Source organism: Bombina bombina, chromosome 6 (assembly GCF_027579735.1).
Source record: "Bombina bombina isolate aBomBom1 chromosome 6, aBomBom1.pri, whole genome shotgun sequence".
Lineage (NCBI taxonomy): Eukaryota > Metazoa > Chordata > Amphibia > Anura > Bombinatoridae > Bombina > Bombina bombina.
The window spans coordinates 459,897,827-459,918,634 of record NC_069504.1 but is presented as its reverse complement, the minus strand read 5'-3'; the positions used below and the strand labels follow the sequence as shown (position 1 = coordinate 459,918,634).

General features: G+C 43.1%; 1 protein-coding gene across 1 annotated transcript in view; it reads right to left on the bottom strand.

The window, feature by feature from the left end:
- The window catches only part of ANKHD1 (ankyrin repeat and KH domain containing 1), a gene marked incomplete in the record, with an annotated part of 1,187,903 nt that overhangs the window by 959,247 nt on the left and 207,848 nt on the right, over positions 1-20,808 (bottom strand). Inside the window, 1 exon segment of the mRNA XM_053717232.1 lies at positions 15,865-15,974. Within this exon segment, the coding sequence (XP_053573207.1) occupies positions 15,865-15,974 (110 nt within the window).

Below are 20,808 nucleotides of genomic sequence, written 5' to 3'. Positions count from 1 at the left end.
CAGAAGAATCAAAAGTATCATTATGTATTATACTATATATATATATATATATATATATATATATATATATATATATATATATATAATAAAAGTGTAATTTTGGAAAATGTCTCAGAAAAAAAAAAGGACTATCCCTAAGGATTAACTCCTCTCATACATGAGGAATAGAAAAGGGATTGGTGGTTCCACATCAACACAAAAAACAAGTGACCCTCTGCATGACCTCTTTGTCCATTCTGAACCAAGAGATCAAAGAAATATTAAATTTTTTTATAAAAATCCTAATATACAAAAAAACTTTACTATCACTTTAAATTTTAAAATGCTAACTTTTTTTTTTTCTTCTTCTTTTATTATTTGCGTATAAATAGCCAAAAAAGCTTAAATAAACTTGCAATTTACCATTACAACTCAGCAGGGAACTGCTGAGGTGCCTGCCTGACCGATAAAACGAACTCCTCTTTGAGCAGTATGGTCAGATCCGGAACTCCACCGCAACAGCGGAAGAGAGTCTCCGGTCCTAATTACGCATGATATAATAGAGGATGCGTAATAGGACAAATAACCGTACCACTTCCTTTCAGACTCATCGGAAGAGAAGGAGAAAAAAGGCACGCTATGCAAATGTCGCCTCCCCTAGTACCGTCATCTCCCGGGTCTGCATTTTTGTTTGTTTATGTAACCGCCGGGAGAAGTGACCACCACAATCGCCAGATAGCCCTACTTAATAAATATAAAGTGCCCAATTGCGCCCATCGTGGGCGAAGTCAATACAGTGATCTCCTGGTTGGCATGCCCGTATATGTAACCGCCGGGAGATGTGAACCACAATTGATTTTTAAAGTAGCTGTAACTAGCCAGAGCGAAGTGTATGATACTGCAGCCTTGAGATCAGGTAGAGATCCTGTTTATGCCGCTTGCCCCAGTGCCTGCGTCTAGCTGTCACATATAGTCTCCTGAGCAAAAAGGAGAATACATGCTTGATAAATATAAAATGCCCAACTCCCTTAAGGGCTTCCTTATATGTCCATTCTCACAAAATAAGTGTCTAACTTCTTCTGAGTCTTTTTAACCCCAGAAATAAAAGTCAGCACTTAACTCATTCTGCCCGACAGCAAAGGCAGCTCCCAGGCTTGAGAGGTCCTCTCCCTCACATGGGCCTGTGACATAAGAGAAAATACTGAGTAATATCCCTCAGATTTTTCAGAGTTAGGGCAGCATAAAATATGGAAGGCGCAGTGAGAATTATAATATAGCACAAAGTTTATACTCCCTTCCGTATACGGACTGCAATGTACTCCTCTCTTGTTATCCACCACAGAGCAGACATGAAAATAAACAAGCAATCTCAAAGGGCTCACAGCATTAGTGTAAACACATATCTATACATGTGTGGGACTCACTTGCCGCCATCATCCGGTGCTCGGTCCTGGGGGAGATGTATCCAAACTGCTTCCTGCAGCAATCCGGCTCTGCCGCCCTCTCCCCTCCTCAAGTCACCCACTGTCTGTGGTTGCGTTCGTAAGCGCGTGTCTGTGTCCTACTGAGCGTGTGACGTTGTGTCCCTGGAAAAGCTCCAATGCTCTGTGTTGTTGCAATTTTTAACCCAATAAAGTTTGGATTTTTGATTTAATGCAGACAAGGGACCGGAACTCCTTATTCTTTCTCCTAGCAGTGCGAATTATGTCCCACAAGTTCCCATTGCTCTAAAGCCACCAATGTTCTACTGAAGAGACTAATATAAACTACTGCTACACCCTAGAACAAAGCAGCACAATCTTGTACTGCTTTAAAAATAATAAACTCTTGATTGAAGAATCTTTTCTAACACCTCACTTTGCCACTTCCTATCACTAATGTAGGCAAAGAGAATGACTGGAGTGGGAGGGAAGGGAGGAGCTATTTAACAGCTCTGCTGTGGTGCTCTTTGCCTCCTCCTGCTGACCAGGAAGTAAATATCCCATTAGTAATTAAGATGATCCGTGGACTCATAGTGTCAAAAAAAAAAAAAAAAAACTTAAATTTTTTATTTTAAAAAAACACGTTACCGTCTCTTTAATTTTTTTATTTTTTGCAGTAAGGAACTAAATAGCGTTATACAAGTACTACTGACCACCTCTACACCTCAGCTTAGCTGAGGTGCCTACCTGCCCTGCTGACACCGGATAGTATTCTCCATTAAAAGATCCAGAAGTTGACTTGCAACCAGCACTTACCTCATAAATCTGCCAGGCAGCAAGGCAGCTCACTAGGTTTGAGAGGTCTTCTCCCTCAAATGGACCTATGGAAAAAGAGATAAACACTGAGTAACCTTTCTCAGGCTTTCAGTATTAGGGCAGTATTAAGTACATGGGAGGCGCAGTGAGAATTATGTCCCACAAGCGCCAATTGCTTGAAAGCCACCACTGCTCTACTGAAGAGACTGATATGGACTACGGCTACACCCTAGGACAAAGCAGCACAATCTTGCACTACTTAAAAAAAAAAAAAAAAAAAAAAAAAAAAATCTTGCTTGAAGAATCTTTTCTAACACCTAACTTTACCACTTCCTTGCTCTAACATAGGCAAAGAGAATGACTGGGGTTGGAGGGAAGGGAGGTGATATTTAAAAGTTTTGCTGTGGTGCTCTTTGCCGCCTCCTGCTGGGCAGGAGTGATATTCTCAATAGTAATTAGATGATCCATGGACTCATCGTGTCATTAGAAAGATATTTTTTTTTCTATTTTTTCATCGTATGTTATAAAAAAATTACAGTAAATTATAAGATATGATGAAAAAGTAAATTTATGCTTACCTGATAAATTAATTTCTTCTATGATACGACAAGTCCACGGATTCATCCTTTACTTGTGGGATATTATCCTCCTGCTAACAGGAAGTGGCAAAGAGCACCACAGCAGAGCTGTCTATATAGCTCCTCCCTTAACTCCACCCCCCAGTCATTCGACCGAAGGTACAGGAAGAAAAAGGAGAAACTAAAAGGTGCAGAGGTGACTGAAGTTTAAAATCAAAAAAATATAATCTGTCTTAAATTGACAGGGCGGGCCGTGGACTCGTATCATAGAATAAATTAATTTATCAGGTAAGCATAAATTTACTTTTCTTCTGTAAGATACGACAAGTCCACGGATTCATCCTTTGCTTGTGGGATACAATACCAAAGCTACAGGACACGGATGAACAGGAGGGACAAGACAGATGGCTAAACAGAAGGCACCACTGCTTGAAGAACTTTTCTCCCAAAAATAGCCTCCGAAGAAGCAAAAGTATCAAATTTGGAAAATTTGGAAAAGGTATGAAGCGAAGACCAAGTCGCAGCCTTACAAATCTGTTCAACAGAAGTATCATTTTTTAAAAGCCCATGTGGAAGCCACCGCTCTAGTAGAGTGAGCTGTAATTCTTTCAGGAGGCTGCTGTCCAGCAGTCTCGTATGCCAAACGGATGATGCTCTTCAGCCAAAAAGAAAGAGGTAGCCGTAGCTTTTTGACCTCTACGTTTTCCAGAATAGACAACAAACAGAGAAGATGTTTGACGGAAATCTTTGGTCGCTTGCAAGTAAAACTTCAAAGCACGAACCACGTCCAAGTTGTGCAACAGACGCTCCTTCTTAGAGGAAGGATTAGGACACAGAGAAGGAACAACAATTTCCTGATTGATATTCCTATTAGTAACAACCTTAGGAAGGAATCCAGGTTTGGTACGCAAAACCACCTTATCAGCATGGAAAATAAGATAAGGCGAGTCACATTGCAATGCAGATAGTTCAGAAACTCTTCGAGACGAAGAGATAGCAACTAAAAACAGAACTTTCCAAGATAGAAGCTTAATATTTATGGAATGCATAGGTTCAAACGGAACCCCTTGAAGAACTTTAAGTACTAAATTCAAACTCCATGGCGGAGCAACAGGTTTAAACACAGGCTTGATTCTAACTAAAGCCTGACAGAACGACTGAACGTCTGGAACATCTGCCAGACGCTCGTGCAGTAGAATTGACAAAGCAGATATCTGTCCCTTTAAGGAACTAGCTGATAGGACAAAATCCTAGGAATCCTGATCTTACTCCATGAGTAGCCTCTGGATTCGCACCAATAAAGATATTTACACCATTTTTTATGATAAATTTTCCTAGTGACAGGCTTTCGAGCCTGAATAAAGGCATCTATGACCGACTCAGAGAATCCCCGCTTGGATAAATCAAGCGTTCAATCTCCAGGCAGTCAGCCGCAGAGAAACTAGATTTGGATGCTGGAACGGACCTTGAATGAGAAGGTCCTGTCTCAGTGGCAGAGTCCATGGTGGTAGAGATGACATGTCCACCAGGTCTGCATACCAAGTCCTGCGTGGCCACGCAGGTGCTATCAAAATCACTGAAGCTCTCTCCTGTTTGATTCTGGCAATCAGACGAGGAAGGAGAGGAAATGGTGGAAACACATAAGCCAGGTTGAACGACCAAGGTACTGCTAGAGCATCTATCAGTACTGCTTGAGGATCCCTTGATCTGGACCCGTAACAAGGAAGTTTGGCATTCTGACGAGATGCCATCAGATCCAATTCTGGTGTGCCCCATTGATGAATCAATTGTGCAAACAACTCCGAATGGAGTTCCCACTCCCCCGGATGAAAAGTCTGACGACTTAGAAAATCCGCTTCCCAGTTCTCCACTCCTGGGATATAGATTGCTGATAGATGGCAAGAGTGAGTCTCTGCCCATAGAGGTTTCCAAAATAATTCTATCATCGCTGGAGAACTCTTTGTTCCCCCCTGATGATTGATATATGCTACAGTCGTGATATTGTCCGACTGGAATCTTATGAATCTGGCCAAAGCCAGCTGAGGCCACGCCTGAAGAGAATTGAATATCGCTCTCAGTTCTAGAATATTTATCGGGAGGAGAGCCTCCTCCTGAGTCCACACACCCTGTGCTTTCAGGGAATTCCAGACTGCACCCCAGCCCAATAGGCTGGCGTCCGTAATCACTATGACCCATGCTGGCCTGTGGAAACACATTCTCTGGGACAGATGATCCTGTGACAACCACCAAAGAAGAGAGTCTCTAGTCTCTTGATCCAGATTTATCTGAGGAGATAAATCTGCATAATCCCCATTCCACTGATTGAGCATGCATAGTTGCAGTGGTCTGAGATGCAAGCGAGCAAACGGAACTATGTCCATTGCGGCTACCATTAGTCCGATTACCTCCATACACTGAGCCACGGACGGCCGAGGAATGGAATGAAGAGCTCGGCAGGTGGTTAAAATGTTTGATTTCCTGACCTCCGTCAGAAAAATTTTCATGTCTACCGAATCTATCAGAGTTCCCAGGAATGGAACTCTTGTGAGGGGGATAAGTGAACTCGTTTACGTTCACCTTCCACCCGTGAGATCTTAGAAAAGCCAACACGATGTCCGTGTGAAATTTGGCTAGTTGGTAAGTTGACGCCTGAATTAAGATATCGTCCAGATAAGGCGCCACTGCTATGCCCCGCGGCCTTAGAACCGCCAGAAGGGACCCTAGCACCTTTGTGAAAATTCTGGAAGCTGTGGCCAAACCGAAGGGAAGAGCCACAAACTGGTAATGCTTGTCCAGAAAGGCGAACCTGAGGAACTGGTGATGATCTTTGTGGATAGGGATGTGCAAATACGCATCTATTAAATCCACAGTGGTCATATATTGACCCTTCTGGATCATTGGTAAAATAGTCCGAATGGTCTCCATCTTGAAGGATGGGACTGAGGAATTGGTTTAGGATCTTGAGATCTAAAATTGTTCTGAAGGTTCCCTCTTTTTTGGGAACTACAAACAGATTGGAGTAAAACCCCTGCCCCTGTTCTATTTTTGGAACTGGGAAGATTATACCCATGGTATAAAGGTCTTCTACACAGCGTAAGAACGCCTCTCTTTTTGTCTGGTTTACAGACAATCGAGAAAGATGGAATCTCCCCCTTGGAGGAGAATCTGAAGTCTAGAAGATACCCCTGGGTCAAAATTTCTAAAGTCCTGGAGTCCTGGACGTCTCTTTCCCAAGCCTGAGCAAAGAGAGAAAATCTGCCCCCTACTAGATCCGGTCCCGGATCGGGGGCTGCCCCTTCATGCTGTCTTGGTGGCAGCAGCGGGCTTTTTGGCCTGTTTACCTTTGTTCCAAGTCTGGTAAGGTCTCCAGACTGACTTGGATTGAGCAAAATTCCCCTCCTGCTTTGCAGCAGGGGAGGTGGTAGAGGGACCACCTTTGAAGTTTCGAAAGGAACGAAAATTATTTTGTTTGGTCCTCATTTTATTTGTCTTATCCTGAGGAAGGGCATGGCCTTTTCCTCCAGTGATGTCTGAAATTATCTCTTTCAGTTCAGGCCGAATAGGGTCTTACCCCTGAAAGGGATGGCTAAAAGCTTAGATTTTGATGACACGTCAGCAGACCAGGACTTAAGCCATAACGCTCTACGCACTAAAATGGCAAAACCTGAATTCTTTGCCGCTAATTTAGCCAGTTGAAAAGCGGCATCTGTAATGAAAGAATTAGCGAACTTGAGAGCCCTAATTCTATCCAGAATATCATCTAATGGGTTCTCAACCTGAAGAGCCTCCTCTAGAGCCTCGAACCAAAACACAGCTGCAGTAGTTACAGGAACAATGCACGCTATATGTTGCAGAAGAAAACCCTGATGAATAAATATTTTCTTTAGAAGACCCTCTAATTTTTTATCCATAGGATCTTTGAAAGCACAACTGTCCTCAATAGGTATAGTTGTATGCTTAGCTAGGGTAGAAATAGCTCCCTCAACCTTAAAAAGACCGTCTGCCACGAATTCCGAATGGTGTCTGATATGGGAAACATTTTCTTAAAAGTAGGAGGGGGGAGGGGAAGGGAATACCTGGTCTATCCCACTCCTTTGTAACAATGTCCGAAATCCTCTTAGGGGCCTGGAAAAACATTAGTGTAAGTAGGAACCTCTAGATATCTATCCATTTTACACAATTTCTCTGGTGGAATTACAATAGGGTCACAATCATCCATAGTCGCTAAAACCTCCCTGAGTAACAAGCGGAGGTGTTCTAGCTTAAATTTAAAAGCCGTCATATCCGAGTCTGTCTGAGGGAACATCTTTCCTGAATCAGAAATCTCTCCCTCAGACAGCAATTCCATCACCCCCAACTCAGAACATTGTGAGGGTACATCGGAGATGGCTAATAAAGCGTCAGAGGGCTCAGCATTTACTCTCACACCGGACCTACTGCGCTTCCCCTGTAACCCAGGCAGCTTAGATAAAACCTCTGTGAGGGTAGTATTCATAACTGCGGCCATATCTTGCAGGGTGCAAGAATTAAACGCACTAGAAGTACTTGGAGTCGCTTGTGCGGGCGTTTATGGTTGTGACACTCGGGGAGAATTAGATGGCATAACCTGATTCCCTTCTGACTGAGAATCATCCTGCGAAATACCTTTTATCAGCTAAAATATGTTCTTTGCAATCTATTGCCCTTTCAGTGCATGAGGGACACATTTTAAGTGGGGTTCCACAATGGCTTCCAAACACATTGAACATTGGCTTTCCTCAATGTCAGACATGTTAAACAGGCTAGTAATGACCACAAAGAGGCTTGAAAACACTTTATTTAGTGAAAAAAAAGCATACACGTTCTGCAAAACAGCATCAAACTATTCAAATCATTTCAATTTTTTTATATAAGTATTCAAATTATGCAGCTAAGTTTGCCCCACAAGGAAAGAAACACTTAACCCTTACAGTACGGATAGTTAATAAGCTTTTAAATCCGGAAAAAACACCCCCTGCACCTCGCCGCAGCCCTGCTGTGGCGCCTACCTGCCCTCAGGGATCTGGAAAACAGGGTTAAAGCTTCGATTTGGCCCAATACTTCCACAAGGGCCCACCGGAGTTGGAGCTTGCTGCTTGCCTTGCAAATACAACTGCGGCGCGAAAATAGGCCCCACCCATGTCACTCAATGTCTTTCAGCCCAAATGAACCGCACCAGAGCGGTCTCAAACTAGCAAAAAACGTTATCAGCACTCCCAGTTAATAAACGTTTGCCCACAAACATTCAAACTCAGTGTCAACCATTTTTTCTTAGCCCCTATATGCAAGCTTAGTAATACCCCTCTTCTTTTAGGATTACTGCTTACCCTTACCCTCATGGGGATACTGTCAGCCGATTCTGAAATACCACAGTCTCTCCAGAAAAAAATGACTGAACATACCTCACTGCTTATAGCATGAAAAACGTTCCTCACACTGAAGTTTCTTAAGCACTCCTCAGCCATTCTGTGGGAACTGCTCTGGATCTTAGTGACAAATGCTAAGATCATCAGCCTCCAGGCAGAAGTCTTCATCCATCTGCTGCCTGAGAGAAAATAGTACACACTGGTACCATTTTAAAATAAAAATACTCTTGCTTGAAGAAAATAAAAACTAACATTTTATCACCTCTTTCACTTTACCCTTCCTAGTACTTAGAGTAGGCAAAGAGAATGACTGGGGGGTGGAGTTAAGGGAGGAGCTATATATACAGTTCTGCTGTGGTGCTCTTTGCCACTTCCTGTTAGCAGGAGGATAATATCCCACAAGTAAAGGATGAATCCGCGGACTCGTCGTATCTTATAGAAGAAATATCTTTAGAAAGTCCATTTAATGGCTAGAAAAACGGTATATGTGTGGGTACAGTAAATGAGTAAGAGGAAAATTCCAGCTTAACACAAACACTGCAGAAATGTAAAAAATAGCCCTGGTCCTTAAGGGGAAGAAAATAAAAAAAATGGCGTTGTCCTTAAGGGGTTAAACGGTACACCCAGTTTGTCCCATTCCTTAGTAATGATCTCAGTAATTAAAGAAGGAACAGGAAATGTCTCAGGAGTTCGAGACCTTGGTCTAAATATGAGATCTAGCTTTTGTACACCTCACCATCTGACGCAGTAGATATCTATATAATAAATTATATTGTACCAGCCTTAAAGTAGAAAACCCTCTCTTCTGGGAACGGAGGGTATATAATTTTTTTTTTTTTTTTTTAAACTTTATTTGTATCAAGTTGCAACATACAGTATTCAAACAAGTTGGTCAAAGTGCAGAAAAAGCATATAAGGACACAGTCCTAATACAGGCAATAACAAAAAAACAGAATTTATGTTTACCTGATAAATTACTTTCTCCAACGGTGTGTCCGGTCCACGGCGTCATCCTTACTTGTGGGATATTCTCTTCCCCAACAGGAAATGGCAAAGAGCCCAGCAAAGCTGGTCACATGATCCCTCCTAGGCTCCGCCTACCCCAGTCATTCGACCGACGTTAAGGAGGAATATTTGCATAGGAGAAACCATATGGTACCGTGGTGACTGTAGTTAAAGAAAAAAATTATCAGACCTGATTAAAAAAACCAGGGCGGGCCGTGGACCGGACACACCGTTGGAGAAAGTAATTTATCAGGTAAACATAAATTCTGTTTTCTCAAACATAGGTGTGTCCGGTCCACGGCGTCATCCTTACTTGTGGGAACCAATACCAAAGCTTTAGGACACGGATGAAGGGAGGGAGCAAATCAGGTCACCTAAATGGAAGGCACCACGGCTTGCAAAACCTTTCTCCCAAAAATAGCCTCAGAAGAAGCAAAAGTATCAAACTTGTAAAATTTGGTAAAAGTGTGCAGTGAAGACCAAGTCGCTGCCCTACATATCTGATCAACAGAAGCCTCGTTCTTGAAGGCCCATGTGGAAGCCACAGCCCTAGTGGAATGAGCTGTGATTCTTTCGGGAGGCTGCCGTCCGGCAGTCTCGTAAGCCAATCTGATGATGCTTTTAATCCAAAAAGAGAGAGAGGTAGAAGTTGCTTTTTGACCTCTCCTTTTACCGGAATAAACAACAAACAAGGAAGATGTTTGTCTAAAATCCTTTGTAGCATCTAAATAGAATTTTAGAGCGCGAACAACATCCAAATTGTGCAACAAACGTTCCTTCTTTGAAACTGGTTTCGGACACAGAGAAGGTACGATAATCTCCTGGTTAATGTTTTTGTTAGAAACAACTTTTGGAAGAAAACCAGGTTTAGTACGTAAAACCACCTTATCTGCATGGAACACCAGATAAGGAGGAGAACACTGCAGAGCAGATAATTCTGAAACTCTTCTAGCAGAAGAAATTGCAACTAAAAACAAAACTTTCCAAGATAATAACTTAATATCAACGGAATGCAAGGGTTCAAACGGAACCCCCTGAAGAACTGAAAGAACTAAATTGAGACTCCAAGGAGGAGTCAAAGGTTTGTAAACAGGCTTAATTCTAACCAGAGCCTGAACAAAGGCTTGAACATCTGGCACAGCGGCCAGCTTTTTGTGAAGTAACACAGACAAGGCAGAAATCTGTCCCTTCAGGGAACTTGCAGATAATCCTTTTTCCAATCCTTCTTGAAGGAAGGATAGAATCCTAGGAATCTTAACCTTGTCCCAAGGGAATCCTTTAGATTCACACCAACAGATATATTTTTTCCAAATTTTGTGGTAAATCTTTCTAGTTACAGGCTTTCTGGCCTGAACAAGAGTATCGATAACAGAATCTGAGAATCCTCGCTTCGATAAGATCAAGCGTTCAATCTCCAAGCAGTCAGCTGGAGTGAAACCAGATTCGGATGTTCGAACGGACCCTGAACAAGAAGGTCTCGTCTCAAAGGTAGCTTCCAAGGAGGAGCCGATGACATATTCACCAGATCTGCATACCAAGTCCTGCGTGGCCACGCAGGAGCTATCAAAATCACCGACGCCCTCTCCTGATTGATCCTGGCTACCAGCCTGGGGATGAGAGGAAACGGCGGGAACACATAAGCTAGTTTGAAGGTCCAAGGTGCTACTAGTGCATCCACTAGAGCCGCCTTGGGATCCCTGGATCTGGACCCGCAAGGAACTTTGAAGTTCTGCCGAGAGGCCATCAGATCCATGTCTGGAATGCCCCACAGCTGAGTGACTTGGGCAAAGATTTCCGGATGGAGTTCCCACTCCCCCGGATGCAATGTCTGACGACTCAGAAAATCCGCTTCCCAATTTTCCACTCCTGGGATGTGGATAGCAGACAGGTGGCAGGAGTGAGACTCCGCCCATAGAATGATTTTGGTCACTTCTTCCATCGCCAGGGAACTCCTTGTTCCCCCCTGATGGTTGATGTACGCAACAGTTGTCATGTTGTCTGATTGAAACCGTATGAACTTGGCCCTCGCTAGCTGAGGCCAAGCCTTGAGAGCATTGAATATCGCTCTCAGTTCCAGAATATTTATCGGTAGAAGAGATTCTTCCCGAGACCAAAGACCCTGAGCTTTCAGGGATCCCCAGACCGCGCCCCAGCCCATCAGACTGGCGTCGGTCGTGACAATGACCCACTCTGGTCTGCGGAATGTCATCCCTCGTGACAGGTTGTCCAGGGACAGCCACCAACGGAGTGAGTCTCTGGTCCTCTGATTTACTTGTATCTTCGGAGACAAGTCTGTATAGTCCCCATTCCACTGACTGAGCATGCACAGTTGTAATGGTCTTAGATGAATGCGTGCAAAAGGAACTATGTCCATTGCCGCTACCATCAACCCGATCACTTCCATGCACTGAGCTATGGAAGGAAGAGGAACGGAATGAAGTATCCGACAAGAGTCTAGAAGTTTTGTTTTTCTGGCCTCTGTCAGAAAAATCCTCATTTCTAAGGAGTCTATTATTGTTCCCAAGAAGGGAACCCTTGTTGACGGAGATAGAGAACTCTTTTCCACGTTCACTTTCCATCCGTGAGATCTGAGAAAGGCCAGGACAATGTCCGTGTGAGCCTTTGCTTGAGGAAGGGACGACGCTTGAATCAGAATGTCGTCCAAGTAAGGTACAACAGCAATGCCCCTTGGTCTTAGCACAGCTAGAAGGGACCCTAGTACCTTTGTGAAAATCCTTGGAGCAGTGGCTAATCCGAAAGGAAGCGCCACGAACTGGTAATGTTTGTCCAGGAATGCGAACCTCAGGAACCGATGATGTTCCTTGTGGATAGGAATATGTAGATACGCATCCTTTAAATCCACCGTGGTCATGAATTGACCTTCCTGGATGGAAGGAAGAATAGTTCGAATGGTTTCCATCTTGAACGATGGAACCTTGAGAAACTTGTTTAAGATCTTGAGATCTAAGATTGGTCTGAACGTTCCCTCTTTTTTGGGAACTATAAACAGATTGGAGTAGAACCCCATCCCTTGTTCTCTTAATGGAACGGGATGAATCACTCCCATTTTTAACAGGTCTTCTACACAATGTAAGAATGCCTGTCTTTTTATGTGGTCTGAAGACAACTGAGACCTGTGGAACCTCCCCCTTGGGGGAAGTCCCTTGAATTCCAGAAGATAACCTTGGGAGACTATTTCTAGCGCCCAAGGATCCAGAACATCTCTTGCCCAAGCCTGAGCGAAGAGAGAGAGTCTGCCCCCCACCAGATCCGGTCCCGGATCGGGGGCCAACATTTCATGCTGTCTTGGTAGCAGTGGCAGGTTTCTTGGCCTGCTTTCCCTTGTTCCAGCCTTGCATTGGTCTCCAAGCTGGCTTGGCTTGAGAAGTATTACCCTCTTGCTTAGAGGACGTAGCACTTTGGGCTGGTCCGTTTCTACGAAAGGGACGAAAATTAGGTTTATTTTTTGCCTTGAAAGGCCGATCCTGAGGAAGGGCGTGGCCCTTACCCCCAGTGATATCCGAGATAATCTCTTTCAAGTCAGGGCCAAACAGCGTTTTCCCCTTGAAAGGAATGTTAAGTAGCTTGTTCTTGGAAGACGCATCAGCCGACCAAGATTTCAACCAAAGCGCTCTGCGCGCCACAATAGCAAACCCAGAATTCTTAGCCGCTAACCTAGCCAATTGCAAAGTGGCATCTAGGGTGAAAGAATTAGCCAATTTGAGAGCATTGATTCTGTCCAAAATCTCCTCATAAGGAGGAGAATCACTGTCGACCGCCTTTATCAGCTCATCGAACCAGAAACATGCGGCTGTAGCGACAGGGACAATGCATGAAATTGGTTGTAGAAGGAAACCCTGCTGAACAAACATCTTTTTAAGCAAACCTTCTAATTTTTTATCCATAGGATCTTTGAAAGCACAACTATCCTCTATGGGTATAGTGGTGCGTTTGTTTAAAGTGGAAACCGCTCCCTCGACCTTGGGGACTGTCTGCCATAAGTCCTTTCTGGGGTCGACCATAGGAAACAATTTTTTAAATATGGGGGGAGGGACGAAAGGAATACCGGGCCTTTCCCATTCTTTATTAACAATGTCCGCCACCCGCTTGGGTATAGGAAAAGCTTCTGGGAGCCCCGGCACCTCTAGGAACTTGTCCATTTTACATAGTTTCTCTGGGATGACCAACTTGTCACAATCATCCAGAGTGGATAATACCTCCTTAAGCAGAATGCGGAGATGTTCCAACTTAAATTTAAATGCAATCACATCAGGTTCAGCTTGTTGAGAAATGTTCCCTGAATCAGTAATTTCTCCCTCAGACAAAACCTCCCTGGCCCCATCAGACTGAGTTAGGGGCCCTTCAGAAATGTTAATATCAGCGTCGTCATGCTCTTCAGTATCTAAAACAGAGCAGTCGCGCTTACGCTGATAAGTGTTCATTTTGGCTAAAATGTTTTTGACAGAATTATCCATTACAGCCGTTAATTGTTGCATAGTAAGGAGTATTGGCGCGCTAGATGTACTAGGGGCCTCCTGAGTGGGCAAGACTCGTGTAGACGAAGGAGGGAATGATGCAGTACCATGCTTACTCCCCTCACTTGAGGAATCATCTTGGGCATCATTGTCATTATCACATAAATCACATTTATTTAAATGAATAGGAATTCTGGCTTCCCCACATTCAGAACACAGTCTATCTGGTAGTTCAGACATGTTAAACAGGCATAAACTTGATAACAAGTACAAAAAACGTTTTAAAATAAAACCGTTACTGTCACTTTAAATTTTAAACTGAACACACTTTATTACTGCAAATGCGAAAAAACATGAAGGAATTGTACAAAATTCACCAAATTTTCACCACAGTGTCTTAAAGCCTTAAAAGTATTGCACACCAAATTTGGAAGCTTTAACCCTTAAAATAACGGAACCGGAGCCGTTTTGAACTTTAACCCCTTTACAGTCCCTGGTATCTGCTTTGCTGAGACCCAACCAAGCCCCAAGGGGAATACGATACCCAATGACGCCTTCAGAAGGTCTTTTCTAAGTATCAGAGCTCCTCTCACATGCGACTGCATGCCATGCCTCTCAAAAACAAGTGCGCAACACCGGCGCGAAAATGAGGCTCTGCCTATGCTTTGGGAAAGCCCCTAAAGAATAAGGTGTCTAAAACAGTGCCTGCCGATATTATTATATCAAAATACCCAGATAAAATGATTCCTCAAGGCTAAATATGTGTTAATAATCAATCGATTTAGCCCAAAAAAAGTCTACAGTCTTAATAAGCCCTTTTTTGAAGCCCTTATTTACAATCGTAATAAACATGGCTTACCGGATCCCAGAGGGAAAATGACAGCTTCCAGCATTACATCGTCTTGTTAGAATGTGTCATACCTCGAGCAGCAAGAGACTGCTCACTGTTCCCCCAACTGAAGTTAATTGCTCTCAACAGTCCTGTGTGGAACAGCCATGGATTTTAGTGACGGTTGCTAAAATCATTTTCCTCATACAAACAGAAATCTTCATCTCTTTTCTGTTTCTGAGTAAATAGTACATACCAGCACTATTTCAAAATAACAAACTCTTGATTGAATAATAAAAACTACAGTTAAACACTAAAAAACTCTAAGCCATCTCCGTGGAGATGTTGCCTGTACAACGGCAAAGAGAATGACTGGGGTAGGCGGAGCCTAGGAGGGATCATGTGACCAGCTTTGCTGGGCTCTTTGCCATTTCCTGTTGGGGAAGAGAATATCCCACAAGTAAGGATGACGCCGTGGACCGGACACACCTATGTTGGAGAAACTAAGATTCTGCTGTGTAGATAAAGAGAATGCTCCTGATAGGGGATAGGGTTCAATGTAACTCTCTCTTAAGAGGGAACATTCTGAAATGTCTGTACAACTAGATACGTCTTCCTTTATAACTTTTAACTTTATAAACATAAAACACGGAGGGTATATCATTTTAACAACTTTCTCCTTACCCTCTCATTGACAAGGCAAAGAACTACTGGGAGAGGAAGGGAAGTAGGAGGGATATATAAAGCTCTAGTAGGGTGTCTTTGCTCCTCCTAGTGGACAGGTGATGTAATCCCAAGAGTAACTATCATGGACTCACCATTAGAAAGAAATATCAAATACAAATACCTCAATCCCATTGTTTCTCTGTAAATCTATGTACACAGATTCAACCCCTTAGGTTTCAAGAAGCTCAGTGAATAGAAAATTGTTTGAAGTGGAATAGATCTGCATAGGTAATTATTACCTATTTAATTAAAAATTTAAGAAAAACCTATAATGTTATTGTTTTAAGTTAAATAAAACTATTTAAATTGTTAAGTAATTATGTTTCTCCTTCCAATAAAGCACAGTAGAAAAGTTGTCCAAATATGAATGATTAATTTTTTTAACTGGAGAAAATTCACTGCGCAATAACTTTATAATTACCTATGTATTTCTAATGGTATATAACCAAATCAGTAACATTCGGATATAACTATAAAACTATTCTGAAAAGTTATTCTAAAAATGAAACCTTCATCTGTTAATAATAAATAAAACAAACAGCAAGAATGAGTCTTCATTAGAGTAGTCTGATTAGTGATTTAAATCAAATCCACTCTGATTAGTATATTGAAAATAGTTCAAATAGATCACCAAAAAAAAAAAAACCTTACTAAATCAGCACAATTCTGGAGCAATACATCAGCAACATCTGTGTGTCCATTTTCACAAGCATATGTTAAAGCCGTATCTCCTGTTGCAGTTGTGGCATGCACATTTGCTCCTTAAAAGAAAAAAAGAAAAAACATTTACAGAATTTATGACATGAAACTCAAATTTTTCTTACATGATTAAAAGGGATATGAAACACAATTTTTTTCTCTTTCAAGATTCAGATAGAGCCTGCTATTGTAAGCAACTTTCTAATTTACTCCAATTATACATTTTTCTTCATTCTCTTGGCATCTTTATTTGAAAAAGCAGGAATGTAAGCACCATGGGTAGCGCTTGTTGATTGATGACTACATTTAGCCACCAATCAGCAAGAGCTACCTAGGTGCTGAACCAAAAAAACTAAATGTATGCTTACCTGATAAATTATTTTCTTTCCTGGCATGGAGAGTTCATGACTCCATTATAATTACTAGTGTGAATTCAACTCCTGGCCACCAGGATGAGGCAAAGAACACCCCAGCAAAGCTTTAAGCATCCCTCGTAGTTACCACAATCCCTGAGTCAATCAGCCAAAGGAATACGGAAAGAGAAGAGGACACAAAGGGTATAGAGGTGCCTAAAGTTTAGAAACATAAAAAACAGTCTTAAATTTAGATAAGGACGGGTCGTGGACTATCTATGCCAGGAAAGAAAATTTCTGGTAAGCATAAATTTTGTTTTCTTTCCAGTGGCATGGAGAATCCACTAATCCATTCTAATTACTAGTGGGAACCAATGCCCAATCTAGAGGATATAGAATGGAAAGGGAGGGAGAAACAATACAGGCGGACCTAAACGGAGGGCACCACCGTTTGAAGAACCTTTCTCCCAAAGGAAGCCTTAGCGGAGGCAAAAACATAGAATTTGTAAAACTTTAGAGAAATTATGTAACGAGGACCAAGTGCCCACCTTGCAAATTTGCTCCACAGAAGCCTTGTTTTTAAAAGCCCAGGAAGCAATAATAGCCCTAGTTGAATGAGCCGTAATCCTTTTAGGAGGATGCAGTCCAGCTTACTCATAAGCCAACCGAATGACACTCCTCAACCAAAAGGAAAAAGAGTAGAAGACGTGGCCTTCTGGCCCTTATGTTTGCCAGCAAACACTACAAAAAGGGCAGAAGATTGACGAAAAACCTTAGAGCACGAACTACATCCAGGTTGTGTAATAGATGTTCTGAGAAGAAGGATTAGGACAGAACAAAGGAACAACAAATTCCTGATTGATATTGCGGTCCGAAACCACTTTAGGAAAAAATCCCCAATTTGGTACGAAGGACCGCCTTATCCGCATGGAAAATAAGATGAGGGGGATTACACTGTAGAGCCAAAAGCTCTGAGACTCTACTAGCAGAAGAAATGGCTAGTAAAAAAAAAATCTTCCAAGACAACAACTTAATATCAACAGAATGCATAGGCTCAAACAGAGCCTGCTGCAGAACCCAAAGATCAAGATTAAGGCTGAAAGGAGGAGCAACAGGTTTGAACACAGGCCTGATTCTGACCAGGGCCTAAAAAAACGGGGAACGTCTGGTAAGTCAGCCAAACGCTTATGTAACAAAACAGAAAGGACAGAAATCTGACCCTTCAGGGAACTGACTGACAACCCCTTCTCCAGACCCTCCTGAAGAAAAGGCAGAATACAGGGAACACTGACCTTACGCCAAGGAAAACCCAGAGATTTGCACAAGTAAAGATAAGTGCGCCAAACCTTACAGTAAATCTTGCAAGTTACTGGTTTACGAGCCTGGATTAAGGTGTCAAAAACCTTCTCAGAAAAACAGAATTTATGTTTACCTGATAAATTACTTTCTCCAACGGTGTGTCCGGTCCACGGCGTCATCCTTACTTGTGGGATATTCTCTTCCCCAACAGGAAATGGCAAAGAGCCCAGCAAAGCTGGTCACATGATCCCTCCTAGGCTCCGCCTACCCCAGTCATTCGACCGACGTTAAGGAGGAATATTTGCATAGGAGAAACCATATGGTACCGTGGTGACTGTAGTTAAAGAAAATAAATTATCAGACCTGATTAAAAAAACCAGGGCGGGCCGTGGACCGGACACACCGTTGGAGAAAGTAATTTATCAGGTAAACATAAATTCTGTTTTCTCCAACATAGGTGTGTCCGGTCCACGGCGTCATCCTTACTTGTGGGAACCAATACCAAAGCTTTAGGACACGGATGAAGGGAGGGAGCAAATCAGGTCACCTAAATGGAAGGCACCACGGCTTGCAAAACCTTTCTCCCAAAAATAGCCTCAGAAGAAGCAAAAGTATCAAACTTGTAAAATTTGGTAAAAGTGTGCAGTGAAGACCAAGTCGCTGCCCTACATATCTGATCAACAGAAGCCTCGTTCTTGAAGGCCCATGTGGAAGCCACAGCCCTAGTGGAATGAGCTGTGATTCTTTCGGGAGGCTGCCGTCCGGCAGTCTCGTAAGCCAATCTGATGATGCTTTTAATCCAAAAAGAGAGAGAGGTAGAAGTTGCTTTTTGACCTCTCCTTTTACCAGAATAAACAACAAACAAGGAAGATGTTTGTCTAAAATCCTTTGTAGCATCTAAATAGAATTTTAGAGCGCGAACAACATCCAAATTGTGCAACAAACGTTCCTTCTTTGAAACTGGTTTCGGACACAGAGAAGGTACGATAATCTCCTGGTTAATGTTTTTGTTAGAAACAACTTTTGGAAGAAAACCAGGTTTAGTACGTAAAACCACCTTATCTGCATGGAACACCAGATAAGGAGGAGAACACTGCAGAGCAGATAATTCTGAAACTCTTCTAGCAGAAGAAATTGCAACTAAAAACAAAACTTTCCAAGATAATAACTTAATATCAACGGAATGCAAGGGTTCAAACGGAACCCCCTGAAGAACTGAAAGAACTAAATTGAGACTCCAAGGAGGAGTCAAAGGTTTGTAAACAGGCTTAATTCTAACCAGAGCCTGAACAAAGGCTTGAACATCTGGCACAGCGGCCAGCTTTTTGTGAAGTAACACAGACAAGGCAGAAATCTGTCCCTTCAGGGAACTTGCAGATAATCCTTTTTCCAATCCTTCTTGAAGGAAGGATAGAATCCTAGGAATCTTAACCTTGTCCCAAGGGAATCCTTTAGATTCACACCAACAGATATATTTTTTCCAAATTTTGTGGTAAATCTTTCTAGTTACAGGCTTTCTGGCCTGAACAAGAGTATCGATAACAGAATCTGAGAATCCTCGCTTCGATAAGATCAAGCGTTCAATCTCCAAGCAGTCAGCTGGAGTGAAACCAGATTCGGATGTTCGAACGGACCCTGAACAAGAAGGTCTCGTCTCAAAGGTAGCTTCCAAGGAGGAGCCGATGACATATTCACCAGATCTGCGTACCAAGTCCTGCGTGGCCACGCAGGAGCTATCAAGATCACCGACGCCCTCTCCTGATTGATCCTGGCTACCAGCCTGGGGATGAGAGGAAACGGCGGGAACACATAAGCTAGTTTGAAGGTCCAAGGTGCTACTAGTGCATCCACTAGAGCCGCCTTGGGATCCCTGGATCTGGACCCGTAGCAAGGAACTTTGAAGTTCTGACGAGAGGCCATCAGATCCATGTCTGGAATGCCCCACAGCTGAGTGACTTGGGCAAAGATTTCCGGATGGAGTTCCCACTCCCCCGGATGCAATGTCTGACGACTCAGAAAATCCGCTTCCCAATTTTCCACTCCTGGGATGTGGATAGCAGACAGGTGGCAGGAGTGAGACTCCGCCCATAGAATGATTTTGGTCACTTCTTCCATCGCCAGGGAACTCCTTGTTCCCCCCTGATGGTTGATGTACGCAACAGTTGTCATGTTGTCTGATTGAAACCGTATGAACTTGGCCCTCGCAAGCTGAGGCCAAGCCTTGAGAGCATTGAATATCGCTCTCAGTTCCAGAATATTTATCGGTAGAAGAGATTCTTCCCGAGACCAAAGACCCTGAGCTTTCAGGGATCCCCAGACCGCGCCCCAGCCCATCAGACTGGCGTCGGTCGTGACAATGACCCACTCTGGTCTGCGGAATGTCATCCCTCGTGACAGGTTGTCCAGGGACAGCCACCAACGGAGTGAGTCTCTGGTCCTCTGATTTACTTGTATCTTCGGAGACAAGTCTGTATAGTCCCCATTCCACTGACTGAGCATGCACAGTTGTAATGGTCTTAGATGAATGCGTGCAAAAGGAACTATGTCCATTGCCGCTACCATCAACCCGATCACTTCCATGCACTGAGCTATGGAAGGAAGAGGAACGGAATGGAGTATCCGACAAGAGTCTAGAAGTTTTGTTTTTCTGGCCTCTGTCAGAAAAATCCTCATTTCTAAGGAGTCTATTATTGTTCCCAAGAAGGGAACCCTTGTTGACGGAGATAGAGAACTCTTTTCCACGTTCACTTTCCATCCGTGAGATCTGAGAAAGGCCAGGACAATGTCCGTGTGAGCCTTTGCTTGAGGAAGGGACGACGCTTGAATCAGAATGTCGTCCAAGTAAGGTACTACAGCAATGCCCCTTGGTCTTATGCACAGCTAGAAGGGACCCTAGTACCTTTGTGAAAATCCTTGGAGCAGTGGCTAATCCGAAAGGAAGCGCCACGAACTGGTAATGTTTGTCCAGGAATGCGAACCTCAGGAACCGATGATGTTCCTTGTGGATAGGAATATGTAGATACGCATCCTTTAAATCCACCGTGGTCATGAATTGACCTTCCTGGATGGAAGGAAGAATAGTTCGAATGGTTTCCATCTTGAACGATGGAACCTTGAGAAACTTGTTTAAGATCTTGAGATCTAAGATTGGTCTGAACGTTCCCTCTTTTTTGGGAACTATAAACAGATTGGAGTAGAACCCCATCCCTTGTTCTCTTAATGGAACGGGATGAATCACTCCCAT